We start from the raw sequence: 23026 nt of genomic DNA on the forward strand, positions 1-23026 counted from the left end.
ACTGGATTATCCGATGAGTTGATCTTCATTCTTCAACTGGCTGCAACCTTCTCTGTAGTAAATACTCTGGTACAATACTCCAGTGGGTACAACTCATGCACTGGACCATCCAATGAGATCATCTTCCTCCGCCTTCATCTGGAAATGCTTCGGTGCTTCTACCCATTTGAACATCAGACCATCCGGTGAGGCAAAACTGCCTCTGGACAAAATGCTCTGACGAGTTGAACTCCTCTACATCGGACCTCCTGGTGAGAACAAATTCTCTGAGACTTTCCAATTCAATCAAACTTTGTCCTGGCTTCGGTGGCTTCTTGATGTATTGCATCCACAAGTCCTACTAACATATATTTTTGACAAACATATTAGTCCTAATGACTATGTTGTTATTAATCACCAAATCACAACATGGCATAATAGGGCTACACGAAAAATTATGCAGAATTATGAGGCTTGTTTTTTCAACGACGGTGCACTCCCGGGGATTTGACAACAGATCGCTGAGTTCATAATGTTTGAAGTTATCAACCCACACGGTGAGTTGCACTGTAGAAACCCTAGGTCGTGAGGTATTATGTAATATGAGGTGATTATAACTTTATAACTTGTGATTCTGTGATGAATTGATTGAAATTTTGTAACTTTGTGATTCTATGATGAAATGAGTTCTTATATAAATATATTTGCCGATATGGATATGGATGCGTTACTGTTGTTTTCAGGAAGAAGATGGCTACCAAATCCTGCCTATGCTCCAGGATGCAGCCAGGAAACAGGATAATTCTACGAAGGGAGAGATCATTAGTGACGGGTGAAGACCATTACTCGTCATTTAAGACCTACACATAAGTGATGGGTAACCTTCCCACCCATCATTGATGTACGCACATCAATGACGGGTGAAGACTATTACCCGTCACTTATGACCTATACATAAGTAATAGGTAACCGATAACTCATCGATGATGTGTTTCTCCCTAGCACATGGGAGACGCACGTTAGTAACGGGTCACTATTATGACCCGTCACTGATGACCTCTCATCAGTGACACGTTCAGAGTGACGGATGTGCTAATGACAATTACCACCCATCACTCATTCGCTTTTTTCATATAGTAGAACACGATTATAATCATAATACAATCTAAAATGTAACCCTGTAATTTTTTCATATATATATTAATTGTAACTAATGTATTTCTAGACACACGGTTGTAATTGGTCTACCTAGCAGATTGTAACTGACAGATTTTTTAATTGTAACTAGGGGTGTGTGCGCAGTGATAAATTATAGTACACATACACCTAGAATAGACTTGTCGTGTATATAGTTTCTAATTAATTAGTAGTGCTGCCAATAAACATATCAAATTGGCATTGGAAGTAAATTCACCTAGAAAACATCAAGACAGTAAGTATTGTAAACCTAAACGCCCCTTCAAAGTGGTGTCAGTTTTATACCCGAGGCCATTGGCTTTTCGGATGATCAGCTTGAATACAGAAATCACGGCAGTCGCTCGGTATATAACAATAATATAATAAATATTTTTCACCCATGTCGGCACCTAAAAATTGTATTTTTCATAATACAATTTTTCAGGGTGGGGGGGGGGGGCTTTCTAGGCATTTCTTATTATTATTCTCGTAACAGGCATTCTCTTTCGTTGGGCTTCGTTACATGAAATTAAATACCTTGAAGATTCTAACAAGAAGTCACCACTTAACCTCCTGCAAATCATTGCTCCTCCGTCGGTATCCCAGGCAGTCGCTTTCATACACATCTCAGTCTTCGAAATGAACTGGTTCGACAAGGGCATCAGCCATTTCCTTGCTCCAAAGGGCTACCACATATATACATGCCAAGCCACGGCAACGGATCGGAACAAGGCAGGCAGAGGCAACCAGTTAACCAACCCAACACAATCCCTAACCCAAAGCCTCTGCCTCTCTCTTCTGAAGTCAGCTCAGCTCAGCTCCCAACAAGGCCTTCACCCAAGTAAAGAAAAGAATTATTGCCCAATTAGCTTAACCCAGCCCCTCACCTACCTCCTAGCTGCAGTCGTCCTAGCTTCCAGAAGCCTTCCTCTGCCTATAAATAGACACCAACCCTGCTACCATCCTCCTTCCCTCCTCAACTCATTTGATCACACATACCTGCATCGATCAGAACAATGGCGCCTGCATTGCTCAGATCAAGACTTGTGATCGGTGCCCTCCTCTGCATACTTCTTTCCTCAGGTAGGGTATATTAGGGTGTATTCTGAAACCCGTTGCGGTTCGAAACTGTGGTCACGAACAGTTTCGAACCTGTGGTATAAGTTATACAAATAGCTTAATTAATTTGGTATCTATGATCGGAATGCTCGCATGCAGATGTCGGCGTGCTGCGGCGGGCGGCGGCGCTGGGCATCAACTACGGTCAGGTGGCGAACAACCTGCCGTCGCCACCGCAGGTGGTTTCGCTGCTGTCTTCGCTGTGCATCGGCAAGGTGCGCATCTACGACGTCAACCCGCAGGTGCTGTCGTCGTTCGCCGGCACGGGCATCGAGCTCATCGTCACGGTGCCGGACGACCTGGTGCCGCCCATGGCAGCCAGCCAGGCCCAGGCGCTGCAGTGGATCACGGCCAGCGTTCGTCCTTACTTCCCGGCGACGCGCGTGACGGGCATCGCCGTGGGCAACGAGGTGTTCACGGGCGACGACGAGCAGCTCAAGGCCAGCCTCGTGCCGGCCATGCGCAACCTGCACGCCGCGCTGGCGCAGCTCGGGATGGACGGGTACGTGCACGTGTCCACGGCCAACTCCCTCGCCGTGCTCGCCACCTCGTACCCGCCGTCGCAGGGCACCTTCACGCAGGAGGCGGCCAGCTACATGGCGCAGCTGCTTCGATTCCTGGCCGAGACCAACGCGCCCTTCTGGATCAATGCCTATCCCTACTTCGCCTACAAGGATGACCCGACAAGGTGCGCACAAATAATCTGTGCACAGAGATCCACTTTAATTTGTGCACAAAGATTTTTCTATTTTTATATGAAATCTCGCAGAACATTCACTACCAACTCTATGATAGTGAACGCTGCTTTCTACGCATAACTATATATATGCTTCTGCACTTTATTACACATCTGTTAACAAGTTGCATTTGTTTTTTTTTTCCCCTTGAAACGAAACAAGCTGCATTTGTTGTACGTATCTTTATTAGCTACATATATATGTTGAACGTATTTTACTTTACACGTCTCTAGGTCAACCAACGAGAAACTATGTACTTCCTGAAAAGGCAATGCAAGATGGTACACTGTCAATTTTTCTACTACAACATCGATACGGATCCCAATACACGTCACTAATATGTATGCTGACATGTCACTGTGCTACTCGCTCGCAGGGTGTCACTGGACTACGCGCTCTCAAACAAGAGCCATGTGGGCGCCGTGGATCCCAACACCCGGCTGCAGTACACGAGCATGCTGTACGCGCAGGTGGACGCGGTGACCTTCGCGGCGGCGCGGCTAGGCTACGGCAACGTCCCCGTGCACGTCTCGGAGACCGGGTGGCCGTCCAAGGGCGACGCCAATGAGGTCGGCGCCACCGTGGAGAACGCCCGCGCCTACAACCGCAACCTGCTGGTGAGGCAGGTGAGCGGGGAGGGCACGCCGCTGCGGCCCAAGCTGCGGCTGGAGGTGTACCTGTTCGCCCTCTTCAACGAGAACATGAAGCCCGGTCCCTCGTCGGAGAGGAACTACGGGTTGTACCAGCCGGACGGCACCATGGTGTACAACGTCGGGCTGGTCCAGCAGCGGTCCACGACGTCGGCGGCGTCACTCTCTCTCGCCATATCGCCGGCCAACAAGAGGGTGAGTACTATTGATCGAATTTTCGCGATTCTATTCGCTTTGTACGAAATTTCGCCATACATTGCAAATGAAAATTTTAAAGCTCAGCTCATCATTGACCTTGGACTTGGGAAAGAAATTAAATTGTAGATTGTGCAATACTACAGCCCATTAGTACGTGGTGACCACGTGGCTCTAGCACTCTTAGAGTGTAGTAAGATTAGCTTCACACGAAGCGTTCTGGTAAGTCGAGACACACGTATAAACTCCGGTAATCCAAACATATAATTTAGGTTGATCTTTTAACTTGAAGCAAGCATGAAAGTGAAAGTTTGAGTATCAAAGATTTGCATTCCCCACCGAAAACGTACGTCACCCAGGTGAGACCAGTTAGGTGCAATACACATGTGGAGCACTGTTGGGCCAAGCTGGACTTTGCAACATCACAGTGCCCATCCAAGTGGTCCATGACCATGCAACGATGCATATCACTTGCGGAGTTGCAGTCTCTATGACAGCACTACAAATCAACCACATGATCGATTCGCTCATACTTTCATACGCATCCAAGATGCAACTTTGCAAGAAACAAGTCAGAGCAAGCAAGCTTAAATTAGTGTGTCTTAGGCTGCAACTTATCATTGACCTGGCTGCACAGTTATTCCTTCCCTTGTTTCCACTTAAAGTGCATGCTGGCTGGACCTGCAAGGATCATCAACTCGATCACTCCATTCACAAAAAAGGGCACAAAAGAAGCATAGCTTCTAAAGATACCATGTCCATTGACAGAGAAAAAAATGGCCTTTTACACATGGTCGAGTTCACACCACCTTCTCGGAACTTGGAAGAAATGTGACCTAGCTTGCACGAGTCAAATTTGTAAGGCCGTGTGTTCTATTCAAATATGATCATCGAGTAGCAAAGATTTCTAAATATTCCTTGCGCATTTGCGCACACAAGAATAATTCCATAGTGTGCGCTTCTCACGATTTAGTATCTTGAGTGGCAAACTTTCATGATTGAACAATCGGCGTTAGGTGTGTACGGGATTGATATCGCGAAAGACATGTTGCAGTGGAGCAAAATGGTGGTTGATAATTAAATGTAGGAAACCACCGAAAGCGGTTATATATTTTATTTTTTATTTTTTTTTGCGGAAAGATCAGAGACGTTATTCTTTATTGATCAGTTCTGCAAACTAGAAACAACATAAGATTTACAGCATTTTAGAGAATGATTTAGGATAGATTCTCTTTTTTTTTGGCTGAATCACAGGCAGATTCTGGTTCATGTCAGAACTACAGCCGTTTAACACTCATGCAGTTTCACTTCCCCCAACCATATACTCTGTTTTTGTGAGCTAGCTATATCTGACAATTTTATCATTTGTGACGCAGGATGTTAGGAAGGACTTTGCCGGCATATGCCTGTTCACATCTTCGGCCATCCTGCTTATCACCCAAGCTTTCCTCTTGTGATAGCAAAAGCACCCAATAGAAGCCAGATGCAAGGCTACCAAAATTGCCTGGCTTTTGTGGACCAAAGGGGAGATGCACCATTCCAAGGTATGGCCCTCTCTCCTTTCCATAATGTGATATTGTGATATCTTACACGACACAACCCAACCCAGCCTCCTTTGTTTGTAGTAGCTTTATATCACCCAGCCCCAGCCATCCATGGAGGAAAGGCCCTTTTCTCTCTTTTTTCATATGGGACACCACACCATCCCACGCAAAAATTTAAAAAAATCACAAAAGAGAGGGTCCTAAGTAGGATCACACCATAGGACAATCCAAAACACTTTGGGTTGCAAACAACTTACAAGAGGCTCCCTCTTTTCCCAATGCAGGAGGCAAAGGAAAAGCTGCTAGGTGACGATGCGGAAGGCACTATCTTGTGTATTTACATGGCGAGTCCATTGTGACACAAACACCGGCACTTTATTCCTTGGTTTCTTACAGAGGAGGAAGAGGGAAAACATATGGATTCGGAGATTATATGTAAAGAGGAAAAGGGTGGTCTGTAGCTTTATTCTCTTTGCCTTGCCACACTGGTATAGACTTCAATTAGCTTCCTAATGCAAATGTACATATCGTTGATTCATTTATTTATTGCTAACCCCATGTAGCTGATCACTCTCACGAAGATGATCAGGGGCTGGCCGGTGATGTAAATAACTGAAAAACGAGCACACGTTGCTTCTCATGGTAATGTCTCGAACTATCATATTATAATGTTCTTATTCTTTCTATGGATAAAACTGAGCGTCCAACAACTGGATCTAATCTGAAGCACTAATCTCAAGTGAGGTAATACACAAATGAATGAGCCTTTCTTTAACATTGGGACTATAATTGTTACCTATGTACAACAACAAAATCAGCTTCCTGCCAAGAAACAGCGCAGAGTCCAGGATCTCTGCCCCAGTTCTGGTTCCTCAACCACTATCAAGACCAAGAAAACAGGTTAATCCCATTTCAGCCCATTACGCCATATGAGAAAACACAGTTCATGAAGCTAACTAAATACAATTTAACCATACCCAACATCCAACTCCTCCTTCATAAATATATCTGAACGATTGGCTCCTCGCTCGGTCCTCACTGATACACCCCATTTAGATATAGACTACTTCAAACCAAACAGATTCAAGTGCCCAAAGTTTTACAATCTCAAGGTGCTTTCTGATGAGGAACCATCAACCATCTACGCGTAATGTTCACAGCGAACCTTTTCTTGCAATAGAACCCATTACAAGGTGCCACCTTATTAGAGGCAAAAAAGGATTCTAGAGCACATTACACCGAAGCAAAGAACATACATGCCTCTTATTCACAAACCGAAGTCATACTCCACTCAACCAAAATACATACCACGAGAACTCATATGAAGACCATGGTCTTGGCGAGCTCAAGGGCCCTCTCCCTGTCAAAGAATTTCTCCACGATGGCGAGCGAGAATTCCATGGAACTGCCTGGACCTTGGCTGGTCATCAGGTTGCCATCAACAACTCTGTTGTTGCATTCGCTTTGGTCTGCGAGTTTGTTCCACATAGCAGGATAGCATGTAGCCTTCTTTCCCTGATGTAAAAACAGGATTTGTTAAGTCCTGAAAATGTTTCTGCGTATTTTCTCCACTAGGATAGCAGGATCTGTGTACATCTCATGCTATACCTTTAACAGACCATGCGGTTCAAGGGCAATTGCAGGAAACGCACATATAGCTCCATACAATTTGTTTGTCTCAGCTTGCTTCTTGATTAGACCCATCAGTTTATCAGATTTTGCATAAGCTTCAGCACCACCCAGACCACCCTATCAAAAATTACTGTAAGCTCATAAGATCTGAGAGTTATAAGTTACTGGTTCATGTAAAATCTATCTATCTATCTATCAGACTTACAGGTAACACAATGAGATCATATTGCTGCTTAAGAGCTTCATCCAACAGCACATCAGCAACCATCTTCACCTTCCGGGATGCAACAATCTCCAATTTGTCTTCCAAGGAGACAACCACAAATTCACTTTCGCCCTTCGCAGAATGTCAATTATCATAGTTGCCTCCATCTCCTCTGTCAGGTTAGCAATCGGTACAAGAATCTGCACAGGCAATCACCAAAAAACTTTAACTGTGAAATGCAGCAACATGTCTTTGAACTCAGCTTCCAATGCAATGGCAAAACAGACAAGCAACATAAATAACAAAGGGCCAAAAGTTGCATCTCAGTGTCGAAAACATAAGAGTGTTGTGACGGTAAGGAGTACAAACAAAAACAACATCGGCAAGCACATAAAATGGAGTTTAATGCTATGACAAGAAGATATATGTCACTTTCAACTAAGCAAAAAGTCTACAGGAGATCACTTGATGAGAATACAGATAAATAACATAGACGCAGTGTAAAAAAGATATTCCACGTGTAGATAACAACAATGAATAGAACTTTACGTTGAAACCATGAAATATTGATAACAATATAACAATCCATTGTAGAGGACTGAAATAACCACGTGTGAGTCGGTCAACAGCGCTCAACAAATCAAATGAACTGATAGTATTAGTATACAACACTCTAATTGCTGGACAGTGGCTACTGTGATCTAATCCCTTAATCATGAAATGTAATCGCTGGGTATTCCCACTTTTTCTAGCCACCCCAGCTTCCCTCACTCCATATTACAAAAACTAGAAGGATGACAATATCTGTGAAAGAGATTGTCTAGAAGGTCAAGTAAGTAACTACTCAATTCAAATTTCCTCGTCTTAAATCTATCAACAAACCTAGTGATCAAGCTTCGAGCAGGGGAGTCATGTCGACCATCTCGTCTTGTAGATCTACGGTCATAGTGGTGACGATCATCTTTACAGTGTTCTTCACAGTGGTTTTCGATCACCGTCCGTAGATCATGCCAATTGTGAGGAATATGATTCCTCAGGTCTTCCTGATTTTTGCGCCTATGGATGGGGTAGCTATAGTTTGGCCCACTGTGTCGTGTTCTGGCTCGACCACCTGAGCTTCCCGTCCGAGATTCCTCTACTCGAGAGTGTTCCCGTCCATGGCTCTTCGAGCCGGGACCATACCAACTAGGGGGCATGGAATTGCTGGGATTGTTTGCTCGAGCAACTTGAATCTGGACTGCATCGAGTAGGATCTTGACTTAATTGACCATAGGAGTTAGTGGATTCGCCGGATCCAACTCTGAAAGAGATATGAGAATCATATGTTCTCCTTGTATGTTAGCGTTCAGAGTACTGAATACGTCGCTACCGAGGCTCGATGGCGGTCGAGCCGATGAAGCTTCATGGTGACTGTTCGGAGGGAGCTTCTCCCTTGAACCGTGGGTCATCACGGGCAGAGGTGCACTCACCGAGAATCGTCGGGAGAGGCCAGGAGGCATCCACCCTCCCGTGGTTCCTCGGTGGAGGGTCGTGTCGGGTGCACGTAAGGCTCCATCTGCGGATGTTTCTGGTGGTAACTTGGCATCGATACCATCAGTAGCCATAGCTGTAGTCGAATCTTTGGGAATTTTTTCGCCGTTGTTGACCACGACCTTTGGATCTATCGCCATTAGGTCAGCCGATGGGGGGTCCTTGCTTTTAGCTATATACATGAATTAATCTGTTTGGCTGTTCTGGCTAGTGTTAGAATCACCATCGCCACCCTCGTCGCTGTCGGTGTCCATACAGTGGAGAACATTAGGCTCCGTGGGATCCCACTCGAGATGTCTCACCTCACGGTATGCATCCACTGGCCTGGATTCGAGGGTACCGGTGTGGATTAGTCCACCTTAACCATCCCAACGAAAAACCATAGTTCCGAAGATAATTTTTGAGTCAACGAGAGGGGACTCGAAGCTATCCTTCGTCGACTCGAAGTGGTCGTAGAAGCCGTTGTCGGAGAATCCGATGTAAACGTGAGCCCGCGACATGATTAATCTTGCGAAACAGAAGAAGGCCCTACCTAGCGCGCCAACTGTCGAAGATTAGTTCCTGATAATATATCTATAAATTAACTGGGTACCTTCAAATGCAAGGATTAATCATGAGACGAGACAATCGATGTATATAGGTTCGGTCCTCCGATTGAAGTATTACCCTATATCATGTGGGGGTGTTGTTACCTTATATTGATGATCTCGAGTACAAGCAATGTGGCTAAAACTATTACAGAAAGTAGATCAGATCTAATCTAACCTAAGACTAAAGTCATTGAATATCTTCTCTGGTAGGGTCTTGATTCTTGCCTAGAGTTCTCTCGCGTGTTTCGTGTTGTTGTCTTTCGTGTTCCCCCCTCCCCCTCAGTCTTTCCGTCTTGTATAGGGGTGAGGTACTGACTTCTATCCAGCTGTAATCGGTAGGGAATTATCTTTCTTGACGTCGAAGTAGATATATCTGTTTTGAATACTGATCGTATCGGGTTGGTAACCAATCTAAACCTTCCTGATATGTACTTTCTTGATGTTAGGTATATTAGGTACCGCTGATTCGGTTTCGTGATATCTGAAATTTCCTAATATGTGTTGCACATATTATGTCTGTGTGTTATATACTTTATATGCGCATATACCCATAATTAGATATTCGACAAATCCATTTGTCTAACAAACCCAATCCAATCTAACCCGGTAACTTTGCCAATCTATTTTCACCTATCCAAAGCAAACTTAACAGTCAACTCCACCCAAAAAGACCTATTTCAACGCAACCCATGGGTAGGCTAGGGCAGTACACCGCTGACTTCAAAACACAACAGTTCCTGGAGAGCCGATATCTGGGCTGATAAGAGGTATTTGTGGAGTTTAAAATACATTGGCATTCCTCGATTGTTCGCGTTTACTCCACTCCACTAAGCACTTTGAGATCCAGGCTCGACAATTTTTTAGGAAAAATCCACGCTTGGCACGACTTTCCTCACGCAGCGTTCACGTGTCTCGCCCGGATAAGCGGGGCCGTCGTCAAACACCGGTCCACTCCGTTCTCACTCACAGGCGTGACCGCAGGTCCAAATGGCACCTGCAGAGATTGATAATTCCTATAGCGAGCTCATTAACTTCAGTAGCACTCCAAGCAAATCTGTCCCACGCAACGATGGATTCGAGAGAATGCGTGCGCGCGGCAGATCTGCTTCAGAACGAAGCAATCGATCCATGCTACTGCCCCCCTATATCTCAAGCAGTCAGTGCCTTGGTCTCGCGGCACCGATCGGCGATCGTCATGGCGCCGGAAGGACGCCGGGTGGCGTTGCCGTCGCGTTCAGAGCTGGTCTGCCGTGTCTGGGTGCTGATGATGGTCGTAGCGGTGGCTGCTCTGGGGAGCGCGAGCGGGAGCGGGAGCTCGGGTTCAGCAGCTTCAAGCTGCGACCTGTTCCAGGGGAGGTGGGTGGCGGACGAGTCGTACCCTCTGTACAATGCGTCGAACTGCCCATTCGTACCGGACGTGTTCGACTGCCGCCGCAACGGCCGCCCCGACACCGCCTACCTCAAGTTCCGGTGGAGCCCCTCCGGCTGCAGCCTGCCCAGGTTGATAGCATGCACAAAACATCCACAAGTTGAATGCTTGGTCGCCAATGCAAGTCGTCATTCTGTCTTTCCATTTCTTAGGTTTGACGGCGTGGATTTCCTGAGGAGATGGCGCGGGAAGACGATCATGTTCGTGGGGGACTCGCTGAGCATGAACCAGTGGGTCTCCCTCGCCTGCATGCTCGACGCCGCAGCCCCGGCACACGGTCGCACAACCTTCGCCACCGGCGAGCCCGTCTCGTCAGTGCGCTTCGAGGTTCCATCTCGCCGCAAACTGATACTAATTCTGTTCTACTTCCGGCAGCGCGCGCGATGTTAACCGTGAGCTTTTCACAGGACTACGACTTGTTGCTGGTGCTCTACCACACCACGTTCCTGGTGGACATCGTGCAGGAGGACATCGGCCGGGTGCTCAAGCTCGACTCCATGCGCAACGCCAGCTCGTGGCTCGGCGCACACCTGCTCGTCTTCAACACGTGGCATTGGTGGACCTACAAGGGCGCGAGCCAAGTGTACGTACTAACCAGTGCATCTGCATCGTGTGGATTGCTTGTTCCAGAAGTCATGCAATGCAATGCAATGCTCTGTGTGTTTGATCGTGCAGGTGGGACTACGTGCAGGATGGGAATAGCACGTACCGGGACATGGACCGAGTGACGGCCTTCTCCAAGGGCCTCTCCACATGGGCGCGGTGGGTCGACGCCAACATCGACGCGTCGCGCACCAGGGTATTCTTCCAGGGCATCTCCCCGAGCCACTACATGTGAGCCCTTCACTCTGGCAGCGTTCACCTAGATTACTAGCTCTGTTCCCACTTTAGGCAATGCCGATCCTCTCTTCCCTTCCGGTTTTCCTCTGATCGACTTGACAGTACTCTCTCTTGCATACAAAACGAGCAGGTCGAAGCAGCAGGAGAGCGAAGAAGGTGCAGCAGCGGTCGTGCCAGCAGCAGGCGGCAGCTGTTTGAAGCAGACGCGGCCGTTGCAGGAGGCCACGGACCCGCCGAGCCCGCTCCCGGAGCAGACCGTCGTGCGGGGCGTGATCGGCGCAATGACGGCGCCTGTGTCGCTGCTGGACATCACCGCGCTATCGCAGCTCAGGATCGACGCGCACCCGTCCGTGTACGGCGGGCCGGGGAGGGACGGCATGGACTGCACGCACTGGTGCATCGCCGGGCTCCCGGACGCGTGGAACCAGATCATGTACGCGATGCTCCTGCAGCAGAGATGACCGAGGGGGCTGCCGGGCTGCATTATATTTTCTGGATGTACGTGTTGCGGTTGATGGTGAATTTCTGATTTAAATTTGTAAGCCTCTCAGCATTTAGGTCCAGTCTTTCTGTTTAATTTCTCTAGCTAGAATGATTAAAATGGAACCTGCCACTGCAAATTGCAGTATGATGATATATAGGCTGATGGATTGTTCTTTTTCGGAGTTAATAAAAGAAAATTTAAGATTCCGTCAGAGCTGGGAACATTAGTAAAGACAGTCATGGGCCTCCAGTTGAAGATTTTTTAAGATAATGAGATCACATATCCCGGGCTCTGTACGAACTTGGGAGTATATGAGATGAATGATTTACTAAGGATACCTTGAGCTGGGTTGCTTAACCTGGCCATCAACTCATAGACGGCCCCTCGACCGAAGAGAACACACACTTTCCATCCCTTTTTTGCATGCTGCATGTTCTCTTCCAATCTAAGGGCCCGTTTAGTTGCAAGAATCGGTTCCGAAAGGGCCTCGCGTTTCTCGGTCGGAACAAGCCGAATAGATTCCAGCGAGTGCACTTCGTGCGTGAAACGGCCTCAGGCCAATTTTACGGGCGAAACTGTTGGTTCGTCCCGAAAGTGCCCTGGCTCTGCAGTCGTTCCGCCCGTTGCTTCGCGTGTGGTTCCGCCTCTCCTGCGCCGCCTCCGCCTTCGCTCATCGCCCGAGGTGGCCGGCGGCACCACCCCCTCCCCCCCCCCCCCCCCCCCCACCCCCCGGTCGTTGGCTTCTGAGGTCGTTGCCTACGGAAACAGCCCAGCCCCTCCGCACGGGCGTCAGTGCCCGATCTAGGGCTCAAATCCATGTATATAGAGGCAAAATCGACCCGGGAAAATGAAGAAACGAAAATGAGGGAGCATGAGGAGTCCGTTTGACGGCCACCAGTGGCAAAATCGGCCACTCCGGCAGTAGATTAAGGAGGTGGAAGCATTACTGTAAGGAAGAGAGAGATAGGGGAAGAGTGCTGCGTGTGTGAGCAAGAGAGGCCGTTGGGAGGGAGAGAAAGAAACAGTTGGATTTTTTATTGGTCTGTGGGTCCATTCCTAGATGTGGCAAGGATACTTTTAGAGCGTACTAAATTAAATATGTGTTCTATATACGTAGAATTAATTTAAAATATAGTGTTTTAAAGAAATAAAAAATATATCATAATAAAAAAGAGATTTGCATAAACTATGATTGAATATAGGTGATCATGTGACGTACATTACCTCAGAATAGATTATTATATATAGTAGTTAAACTCTATCACAAACAATTTTCATTTCTATCTGTACAAAAGTGTCTCTGTTTTCACGCTTGTCACAGACGGGTATCACTTTATCTGTAATATAGTTACATATAGACGTGTTTGATTAACAACCATCTGTGTCATGTTACACGGACTATCTTTGAGAGCAAATTTCACATATGTGTTACTTTAAGAACCATCTGTGTCATGTTACATAGACTGCCTTTGAGATCATATATTAAATTTCTTAAGCTCTTCTGATTGTTTCTTAAGGTCCTTTGTTGCTCATTGATCAAATGAAAGAGTTTATCATAGGACGAAGAATTCTTATCGAATTCATATCACTTACATACCTTTAAAGATGGCCAAATGGGCCAATCGGGCCGGCCCGGCACGGGCCCATCTCGGCACGGCCCGAAATCGGCACGGCCCGATTGGCCCATTTACTGTTACGGGCCGTGCCGTGCCGGCCCGCGTGCCGAGCCGTCGGCCCACGGCACGGCCCAACTGTCACCGTGCCGTGCCGGGCCGGCCCACGGCACGGTCGGCACGATGGGCCCGGCCGGCACGATGGGCCCGTTCGGCACGGTGGAGGCACGATAGGCCCGTTTGGCACGACGGGCCCGATCGGCACTGTGGAGGCACAACGGGCCAGGTCGGCACGGGAAGGCACGACGGGCCCGGCCGGCACGGGAAGGCACGACGGGCCCGGCCGGCACGGTGGAGGCACATTGGGCCCGTCAACACTCAAAAAAATAGAAAAAAATCAAAAATAATAGCTAAAAAATTCCAAAAAACAATAAAAAATATGGAAAATAAATACATAACATCTTTATTGATTGGTTGCCTCGTTAAAAACCTTTCTACTAGAAGAAAAAAAGAGTACAACCAATGATTATGCTCCGAAAATTACATGGTTTCATTAGAAACCCCAGAATTTTGCTTGCAATTTTTCATATGCTTCCTCAAGTGTCCCGTTCCATGTGAAGATCTGACACCTATTTCTATACTGCATATATTACACTTAGCAAATCTTACCTGTTCCCCGTTAATTTCTTTGAAGACCTTTTCAAAATGTTGCCACACTTGGGACCATGCACCTGAGTTCTCGGCGCCTTGATCCATGAATTGAAATATGGAATTAATTTCTTGATGTGAAGTGAATACTGGATACTTGGCTAGCAAATAGGAAAAGAGAGATGGGTGGGCAGGGTGGAGTTTGAGATGGAGTAGATGGTATTTATAGGGATGAGAGGAGAGGTAGGTGGGGGTGGGGCCGCGGGGGGTATTTTAAAAAAATAAACAAAAAATATGAATAAAAAAACTTAGAAATAATAGGGGCACATGATTAATTCTAAAAATGAGCTTTATTGATAGGTTGCCTCATTAAAAACCTTTCTAGCAAAGGAAAAAAGAGTACAACATAGCTCAGAAAATTTAAAATTACACGTTCTCATCAGCATCTAGATACAAATTTTGGAATGATTCTTCAAGCTCAGTATTTTCTGTAGTGTGTTGCATTCGTGCTTCAGCTTGTTCCCAATCCTTTACTATGGTGAGTATTTCAACCATCCCACTTGACAGATTTGTTCTTCTCTCTTCGATTATCCTTCCTGTAAGACTGAAGGCAGCCTCAGAAGAAACTGTAGATACAGGAACCGTTAACAAATCTCGCGCTAACAGTGAAAGGACTGGATAATTCGTCTTGTGCTCATGCCACCATTGCAGTATGTTGAAGTTTTCTTGTTCGTGGCTGATAACGTCACTGTCGATGAAGGTAGTTAGCTCCCCTCCGGATGTTGGAATTCCGGTGCCCGTAGACGATCGTGACGAAGAGTCTGAACTTCTTGATGAAGAACCAGCACCAAATATTTTCCCCCACGTTGTCGTCTTCTTACTTGTTGTGGGTGCTAGTGGAGGTTGTTGCAGGCGAACTCCGCCATACTTTGTTTCATATTTACTATAAACTTCGAATAACTTAGAACGAACATTAGTATAATAATTAGAATAATCATGGCCAAGAGCATCACCTAGAATTGCGAGAACTCTACAGAAAGCTGCAATTTTAGCTCTAGGATCTAAAATAAAGGCAAAAGCGTATAACAAAGGAATTTCTTTCCAATACTTTAAGAATTTAGATTTCATAGGAACTACACAATCTCTTAAAAGATTGTCATTTTCATAGTTGTTTAAATGAGTAGCAATTTCAACAATATTATGCACTACTAAACAAGATGTTGGATAATAAACTCCTGATAAACTCAAAGTTGAATCATAAAAAAATTCAAGAAACTCCAGTATCCTTTCAGCAACATACCAATGCGCTTCCGTGAGTAAAGTTTGACCCCATGCTGATGGTAATGTGTATGAATAAATACACCAAATGTGCTCTTATATGGTATAATATTTTTAAGCATCAAGAAAGTAGAGTTCCATCTCACCGGCATGTCCAGAGCAAACTTACGTGGACGCACACCCATTGCAACATAATACTGTTTATATGCTGCAATTAGTTGGTTAGAGGAGTTCACAAAAGATATTGCAGTACGAAAATCTTCTAAGTATCGCGATAACCTCTTCAAACCGGATTTTACTATAAGATTGATAATATGACAAGCACAACGTTGATGTAACAAGAAAGATACTAAACAACGGAGTAAGAATATCCATTGCTCTAGAATTTGCACCGGCATTATCTAAAGTGATAGAAAATATTTTATTCGTGAGGCCAAAGTCTGCAACTACTTTAGATATTTTTTCAGCAATATTTTCACCGGTATGCGCGTTGTCAATCAAGCGAAAACCTATTATTCTCTTTTCTAATTCCCAATCATTATTAACAAAATGAGCAACCACACTAAGATAATCCTCTCTAGCCCTACCTGCCCATATGTCCGAGGTCAAAGCAACTGAAAATGTACATGTTTGCAACATTTCTTTAAGTTTGCTATGACACGTATTGTAGTATTTTACCATATCCCTACTAGTTGTCTGTCTAGAAACATGCGTGAACCTAGGATTATGAGCTTGCTTAATGTAATCTTCAAATACAGCAGACTCACCGATATTGAGTGGTAGATCCGCTCTTGCAATGAAGCGACATAGCTCTTTTCGAGCATTGACAGAGTCGTACTCCCAATGATGAACAGAGCCGTCGGGGTTGTACTGCAACACCGTCTGCTTCATGGCTGCTCCACTCTTTCGCTTGCAACTTATGGCGTGCCTCTTCAAGTGCCCCGTTCCACCCGAGGGCTTTGCAGATAATTCATTTTTACAAATATAACACTTAGCATACCTGACACTTACCCCATCTTCCTCTTTGTAGATCCTTTCAAAGTCTTGCCAAACTTCAGAAGTACCGGCTCTTGATCTTTTAGACCCGCTGCTTGCTAATGTGTGCGCACTTGTAGAGCCTGACGATGGCACTCCTGCTGCATCACCTGGATCTGGATGTGAACCAACCGGAGGTTCACCGTCGGGTCCATCATCACTTGCAGCACTAGTATCAAAGGGGCCGTAGTCCCCTGTGAGTTCTTGGAGAAAAAAATCATGATCTATGGATGTATCATGATCACCGGTATCCATGATCAATGTCGAATGACACTACAAAAATTGCAAATATTCAGAGTTAGAAATAATCAAATAATAAAATAAGACTCAACAACGATGCAAAAAAATCACCAAGATTTCTTCAACTTCAAGATAGCAAATCAGCAGGATGACGATTTTGGAATTGCTCGGATTTTTTTGCAACAATTCAAACTAATTTTGCCAAATTATCGCTAATTCTCACGAACTTTGAGACAAGAATGAGAGGAGGAAACAAGAGAGAAAATGGTGTTGCTGGTGTGGAATGGAAGGGCAAGGTGCTCCTCTATTTATAGGTGAAAAATGGTGATTTTTGCAATTTTTTTCGAATTTTTTGGAGCTCAAACGGTCACAAAACGGCTATAAAATTCAAAAATATCGGGTTAACGGGTTAAACGGGCCGTTCCCGGCCCGTTTAACCCGTTAACCCGCGTGCCCCTGTCGGCCCATCGTGCCCCCACGTGCCGGCCGGGCCGTGCCCCCCGCGGTGGGCCGTGCCGTGCCGTGCCGGCCCGGCCGTGCCGTGGGCCGCCGCGTGCCGAGCCGGCACGGTGGGCCGTGCCGTGCCGGGCCTGTAACACCCTGTGTTTAGCTTAAGGTATAATTGCAGAATTAGCTCCAAATTAAATATTTTTTTTAGGACAACTAAATATGTGGGAACAGGTGCAGGGATGTGTATGTATACCCGTACATACACACTCATACATGTTGAAGGTGCTAAGTTTAGTAGATGTTCCAAGATTTATCAAGGCTAGTTAAAACATGAGCACTGCATTAGGTTGCTTAGCATGCATCAATGGTTTTACGGTTCTTTGGGTGGGGGTTTGAATTGAATGCCTCTCAATCCAAACTCACTCTTAGATTCTGATCAGCTCCAATTCAAATCCAAGTTCAGGGATTCCAACTATTACCAAAAGCTAGAGGACCAAATTAAGTCAACCTCAATTAAATTGAAGTTGATCTTAATCCAAAGCCATATTGCAAATTCAAGTTCTCCAATTGAAGTTATTCCAATTCAATCCAACCCAATTCGCTTGAATCATACAATTCCAATTCTCAATTCAAATACAATTTGAATTCAAATACAATTGCATTAATACATATCAAAGTTCACAATTCAAAATACATCAGTTCCACAGATCACACCGATCTCTCTCTCATCAAATCTCATCTCTCTCTCTCCCCTATGGTCACCGACCAGCCCATTCCGAGCATCAGTCATCCGTGCCCGATCACCTCAATCAACTCACCGGCCACCACCTACTCCCTCTCTCCCCGTTCTCTCATGGCCGGCACCGTCCAACCCAGCCACCCATGCCCCTCCCTGTTCCGCCATGCCGGCCTGCCGGGGTCCCTCCGCCTACAAATGGCCCAGCACACTCGCCGGTGCCCTCTCTGCTCTCCATTTCCCCCCTGCACGACCCCAGCACAAACACCACACACACCAGCATCACAGCCCTCCCCACGCCACGCAGAACCCACACCAACCAAACAACAGCCGGAACCACCGACCCGCCGTCGCCGTCCTTCACCGGTGAGCCCCTCTTCCATCACCCTTTGCCTCCCGGCGTGATGTCCGTCGCCGAGCTCTCGGCGTGCTGCCCGTCGCCGGGCTCCCGGCCGCCGCCCCGTCGCGGAGCTTCCGGGCGCCGCCCCGCTGCCGCGCCACGGGACGTGCCGCCCAGCCGCAGGCCCGCCGCCCAGTGGCGTGCCGCTGTGGCCGCCGTCGCCGAGAACCCCGGGCGCCCTTCCTCCTTGCCCTGGCCCGACGCCGTGGCTGCCCTGGCCGCCGCCACCGAGGGTCGCCGCCGGCTGACTCTCTCTCTTCCGCCGGCCAACCGCCGCTCCACGCCGTCTCGCCGAGCTTGCTAGACCCGGGCCTCGTCGCCGGCGAGCTCCACCGGTGGATCCCCGCCGTCGGCTGTCTCTCTCCCCTCCGGCGCCGGTCTTCTTCTCCCCCTCGCCGGCTCTCCCTCTCCCTCGTTCTCCCTGGCTTTCTCTCTCTCTCTCTGGGAACCAACACACGGAAAAAGGGGGGGGACCGGCCCCTTATCCTTATCCCCTGGCCGGATTGCCCCTGGGCAGTGGGCCCTTTTCCCCCGGGTAGGTGGCCGGTCCACAGCCCCTGGTCCACGGTGGACCGGCCGGGCGGCTCACCACCGGTCCATAGACCGAGTCTATGGCCTAGGGTCCACGGTGAACCCTCCCTTCACAGCTTCTTCGGTCCACAGAATTGCGAACCAAGTCCACGGAATAGTAGCATTATCTGATTTTTAGGATTTCCCTTCCAACAAATATTCGGAACACCATAGCTCATCCATTTCAACTCCGATTTCGGCGATTCTTTCGCCGAAATTCATCTAAAATCGAGCTCCACACGTCTATCATGTTTTAATGCCTATTAGAGACTATTTGGTTTTTCGTTGGTGTTGTTTGATTCATCGCTAATCTAGCACGTTACTGATCGTAGTCGTAATTGCAGAACACCCAGAATTCTGCGAATTCTGCGCAGGAAGTGTCAAGAGCGAAGGAGATCCGGATTTTAACCAAGACTTCGAGGAAAACTCCGAAGAAGGCAAGTCCTATTTCCTTGATCATATTGAACCTATGTTTTCGAATAATATACATGATCAACTAAAATCGGACTTATTATCGCATGTGCTATATATTGCATTTTCTTTCAAACTACTTGTAGTAGTTAACCCTATCAACACTGCCATGCCATACATGTCATCATTCAGAATACATATCACCCTAGGAATACCTGTTGTTAAATATATTAACGATGGACGATGTCTTGATATCTAGCATGCTTAGGATTGAATACATCTCCTCGGAGATGTCACTTTTAAAATACGTCTCCTCGGAGATATTGCTTTTAAAACACTTCTCTTCGGAGACAAGATTACTGTTATCAACAATAACTCATATACCATGATTCCTTGATGGTTGTGAATTCCGTGACTGTGGTGAAATCCTTGATGTCGGGTGGAACATGGAAGGTGATGTGTAAAAATGGGTGAAAACTGTCTTGGCGCGGGCAGGTAGAGTGGTCCTCCGGGGAGGATGCTCTTGGGGGCTTGAGTTACATGGTGGTATTCATTGCCCAGGAAGATGCCTAGCCCGGCCGCTTAAGGACCAAGTCTTGCGCCGTCATGCTTAGCCACCCCGTGCAACCATGCGTCCTGTATGGGCAGGACTGGACTTCTCCCTTCACCAGACTGGGTTGGGCATAATACCAGGAGGCTGAGAGCAACGAGCAGTCAAGTGACTATCCTGTCGGCTGTTTGGAGGTTTCAGGTACCGGCTTGGGCTTAAAAAGGGATGCTGGCCTTCGGAACATACAGCTCTGGTCCTTAACGTGCGTCGTGGAAAAGCCCGGCAGGGAAGGTGTTGGGAAGGTCTCGGTATGATTCGCTCCTCCGCTTGCAACGGATGGAGGCTGAGCATATCGCATGGGTAAAGCTGTACAACCTCTGCAGAGTGTAAACCTATTCGAATAGCCGTGTCCGCGGTTATGGACATGCGAAGGCATGGTCACGCTTGACTAGACTCAGGGTGCGTGTGTTTTGATGAGTGAGTGTGTGGACTAGATGTCCGTATGATGAAGCTCATGGCTTAACCCGCCAGAAGTTGCGTGATGCTAGAAGTGTACCAAGTGTGAAAAGGGACTGCGGAGTGAGGTGTAGCCCCTCCCAGGACCAAAAGCCCCAGATACAGCTTTCTACTGTTTTGAACCATTTCAACCGTTTTAAGATTAATGGTAGATGAAGCAAAATGTATACCTGCATAAAACTGCTTTACGCTAAAACTAAAGCCGTGAAGCCTTATCCTTGAATTACCCCATATGCATCTATCAACATCTTGAAAGTAGTGTAGGGCTTGCTGAGTACCTTGAGTACTCATTCTTGCTGTCATTCAGATGAAGAAACTGATCCTGACTTCGCTGGAGGTGAAGCCGGAGATGAAGAGTAGTTTCGCAAGTCGCGTCCGTACCCTTGCTGCTTGTGGCTTGGGCTTTTGCTTCTGCTGTGTACTTTTGCTGGCCGCTGGGCCAGTTTTGTAAAATTATAGTGGTTTGTAATCTTTTGTACTCTGTATCCATTATATCTATGTACGAAGTTTGACTGTGATACTACGACTGTTATGCTGTGCGTATCAGCTACTTGATCCAGGGACTGATATTAGCGGCACAAGAGATCCCGGTAAGTGGGGTCTTACAGGGCCGGCCGTGCCGTGATGGGCCGGCCGTGCTGTGATGGGCCGCCGCGTGCCGTGCCGGCCCGGCCCGGCCGTGCCTCCTGGGCCAGCCGTGCCTGAGCCGGGCCGTGCCGTGCCGGCCCGCCGTGCCGCGCGCTCGGCCCAGGCACGGCCCGTGGCCTCGTGCCGTGCCGGCCCGGCCCATCTCGGCTCGGGCCGGGCCGTGCCTGGGCCGTGCCTACAGTTCCGTGCCTCGGGCCGGCCCAGTAAGCACGGCCCATTTGGCCATCTTTACATACCTTTAGCCATAAGGCACTTGTGTGATGACTTGCACGATGACAACTTGCGTGATGATGACCTTGAGGAAGAGCTTCTCTTGAAGGAGTGAGTGACGAAGCTCTCATCACTTGAGCTTGAATCTTTATCTTCACTCACCCATCTTCACATGCTTGTAAATGCTTTTGCTCTTCCCCTTGTCTCCCTCTTGCTCTTGATCTTCTTCTCCTTTTTGATGTGATCAATAGTTTTGACCAAGTCTTTTATAGAGATTCGATGATCAATCTTAACATTGATCTTCTTGATGTTCTTCTCCACTTAATAGATGAGTTTGGCGACTTCGAGATACATTTCTTCATTACTTGATGTGCTTTGCTCATCATCTTCATCTTCATCTCCATCATTTTCGCTTGAGCTTGACTCTTACTCTTATCTCCTCATTTTCACCTTCATATGTGGGAATGGTGCTTGCTTGCTTGTGAGAGTAAGGTTCGTGGCATCGGATGAGGAAGAGGCTTCCATCCTCATGTTTATGGTCATCTTATGTGCGGAGATCTTGCCGAGCACTTGACTTAGAGTCATCTTCTTGATGTTGTTGTTGTTGTAAATGATAGAGACTATCAACTTGTACTTTGAAAGAAGAGCTTGAAGTATTCTTATCACTACTTGATCATCATCAATTAACATCAAACCTAGCATATTGATCTCATTAATAAGAATATTCAAACATGAGTACATGTCATTAGCATTTTCATGGAGTAGTTGTTTGATGCCATTGAGCTTAGTAACAAGCACATGATATTTCTCATTACGCACATCCTTTGTGCCTTCATATATTTCAATGAGTCTATTCCAAATATCATGTCCATTGGTGAGAGAATAAATACGATTAAATGCATCAACATTTAAAGATGATAAAAGAATACTCTTCGCCAATGCATCTAATTGTCTCTCCTTGTTAATGACGCGAGGTCTCATCCCTTCTTCGGTGACTCTCTAAATATCTAGACCCTTGTGATGAGGACATCACTCATTTATATACACGCGCTACAAGTGATCCTCCAGTGATTGATCCATTACAAGGACCAATTACACGGGCTCGTACACGTTATTTAACTCATGAGGTGAATTCGTTACTTGCTGTCTATACTACTAATTATAAGGATAGTATGCTACTCAATTTTTGTGAATTTTTTATGCTTAGAAATATGAGAGAAGCACCTATGGAACAACCAAGTCGGATGGGGCTCAAGCCAACTTCAAGTCGGAGTCAGAACTCGGTTCAGATTCAGCAGACAGCGCCGCACTAAAACGGCCATAACTACTTCATATGGAGTCCAAATAAGGTGTTCTTTGATGCGTTGGAAAGCTAAGGACGATAGCTTTGTTTTGGTACTAGTCCCAGCTCCAGATTCATGATGGATTATTTTGTTTCATTAAAACAATGTGTTGTGTTATAATTTTGAGCCACATAGGGCCTTGTAAACGTGTTCGGGTCTAAGACCAAGTTGTAGACGCCCCCCTGGTCGCCCAAAATCCTAGCACACCCCTCTTCATATATCTAGCAGCTGTCATCATAGACTTTTTGGGTTTTTCTTAGATTAATAT

At 46.7% G+C, this 23026-nt stretch overlaps 2 protein-coding genes and 1 pseudogene across 2 annotated transcripts; 2 read left to right on the forward strand and 1 right to left on the reverse strand.

Moving 5' to 3' along the window:
- The first annotated feature begins 1987 nt into the window (after positions 1–1987).
- LOC133925902 (glucan endo-1,3-beta-glucosidase 14-like) lies at positions 1988–6359 on the forward strand. Its single transcript, XM_062371645.1, has 5 exons — positions 1988–2238; positions 2374–2962; positions 3388–3856; positions 5233–5400; positions 5685–6359. Exons 1-4 carry the CDS (start codon positions 2172–2174, stop codon positions 5311–5313), a joined length of 1206 nt encoding a protein of 401 aa, XP_062227629.1. The 5' UTR covers positions 1988–2171; the 3' UTR covers positions 5314–5400; positions 5685–6359.
- Positions 6360–6682: 323 nt separating this feature from the next.
- LOC133927681 (protein DJ-1 homolog B-like) lies at positions 6683–8907 on the reverse strand (annotated as a pseudogene).
- A 1642-nt stretch (positions 8908–10549) lies between these two features.
- LOC133925904 (protein trichome birefringence-like 37) lies at positions 10550–12284 on the forward strand. Its single transcript, XM_062371646.1, has 5 exons — positions 10550–10857; positions 10939–11113; positions 11194–11369; positions 11462–11620; positions 11757–12284. Exons 1-5 carry the CDS (start codon positions 10553–10555, stop codon positions 12085–12087), a joined length of 1146 nt encoding a protein of 381 aa, XP_062227630.1. The 5' UTR covers positions 10550–10552; the 3' UTR covers positions 12088–12284.
- Positions 12285–23026: the final 10742 nt, after the last annotated feature.

The sequence above is a fragment of the Phragmites australis genome, chromosome 8, assembly GCF_958298935.1.
Source record: "Phragmites australis chromosome 8, lpPhrAust1.1, whole genome shotgun sequence".
NCBI lineage: Eukaryota > Viridiplantae > Streptophyta > Magnoliopsida > Poales > Poaceae > Phragmites > Phragmites australis.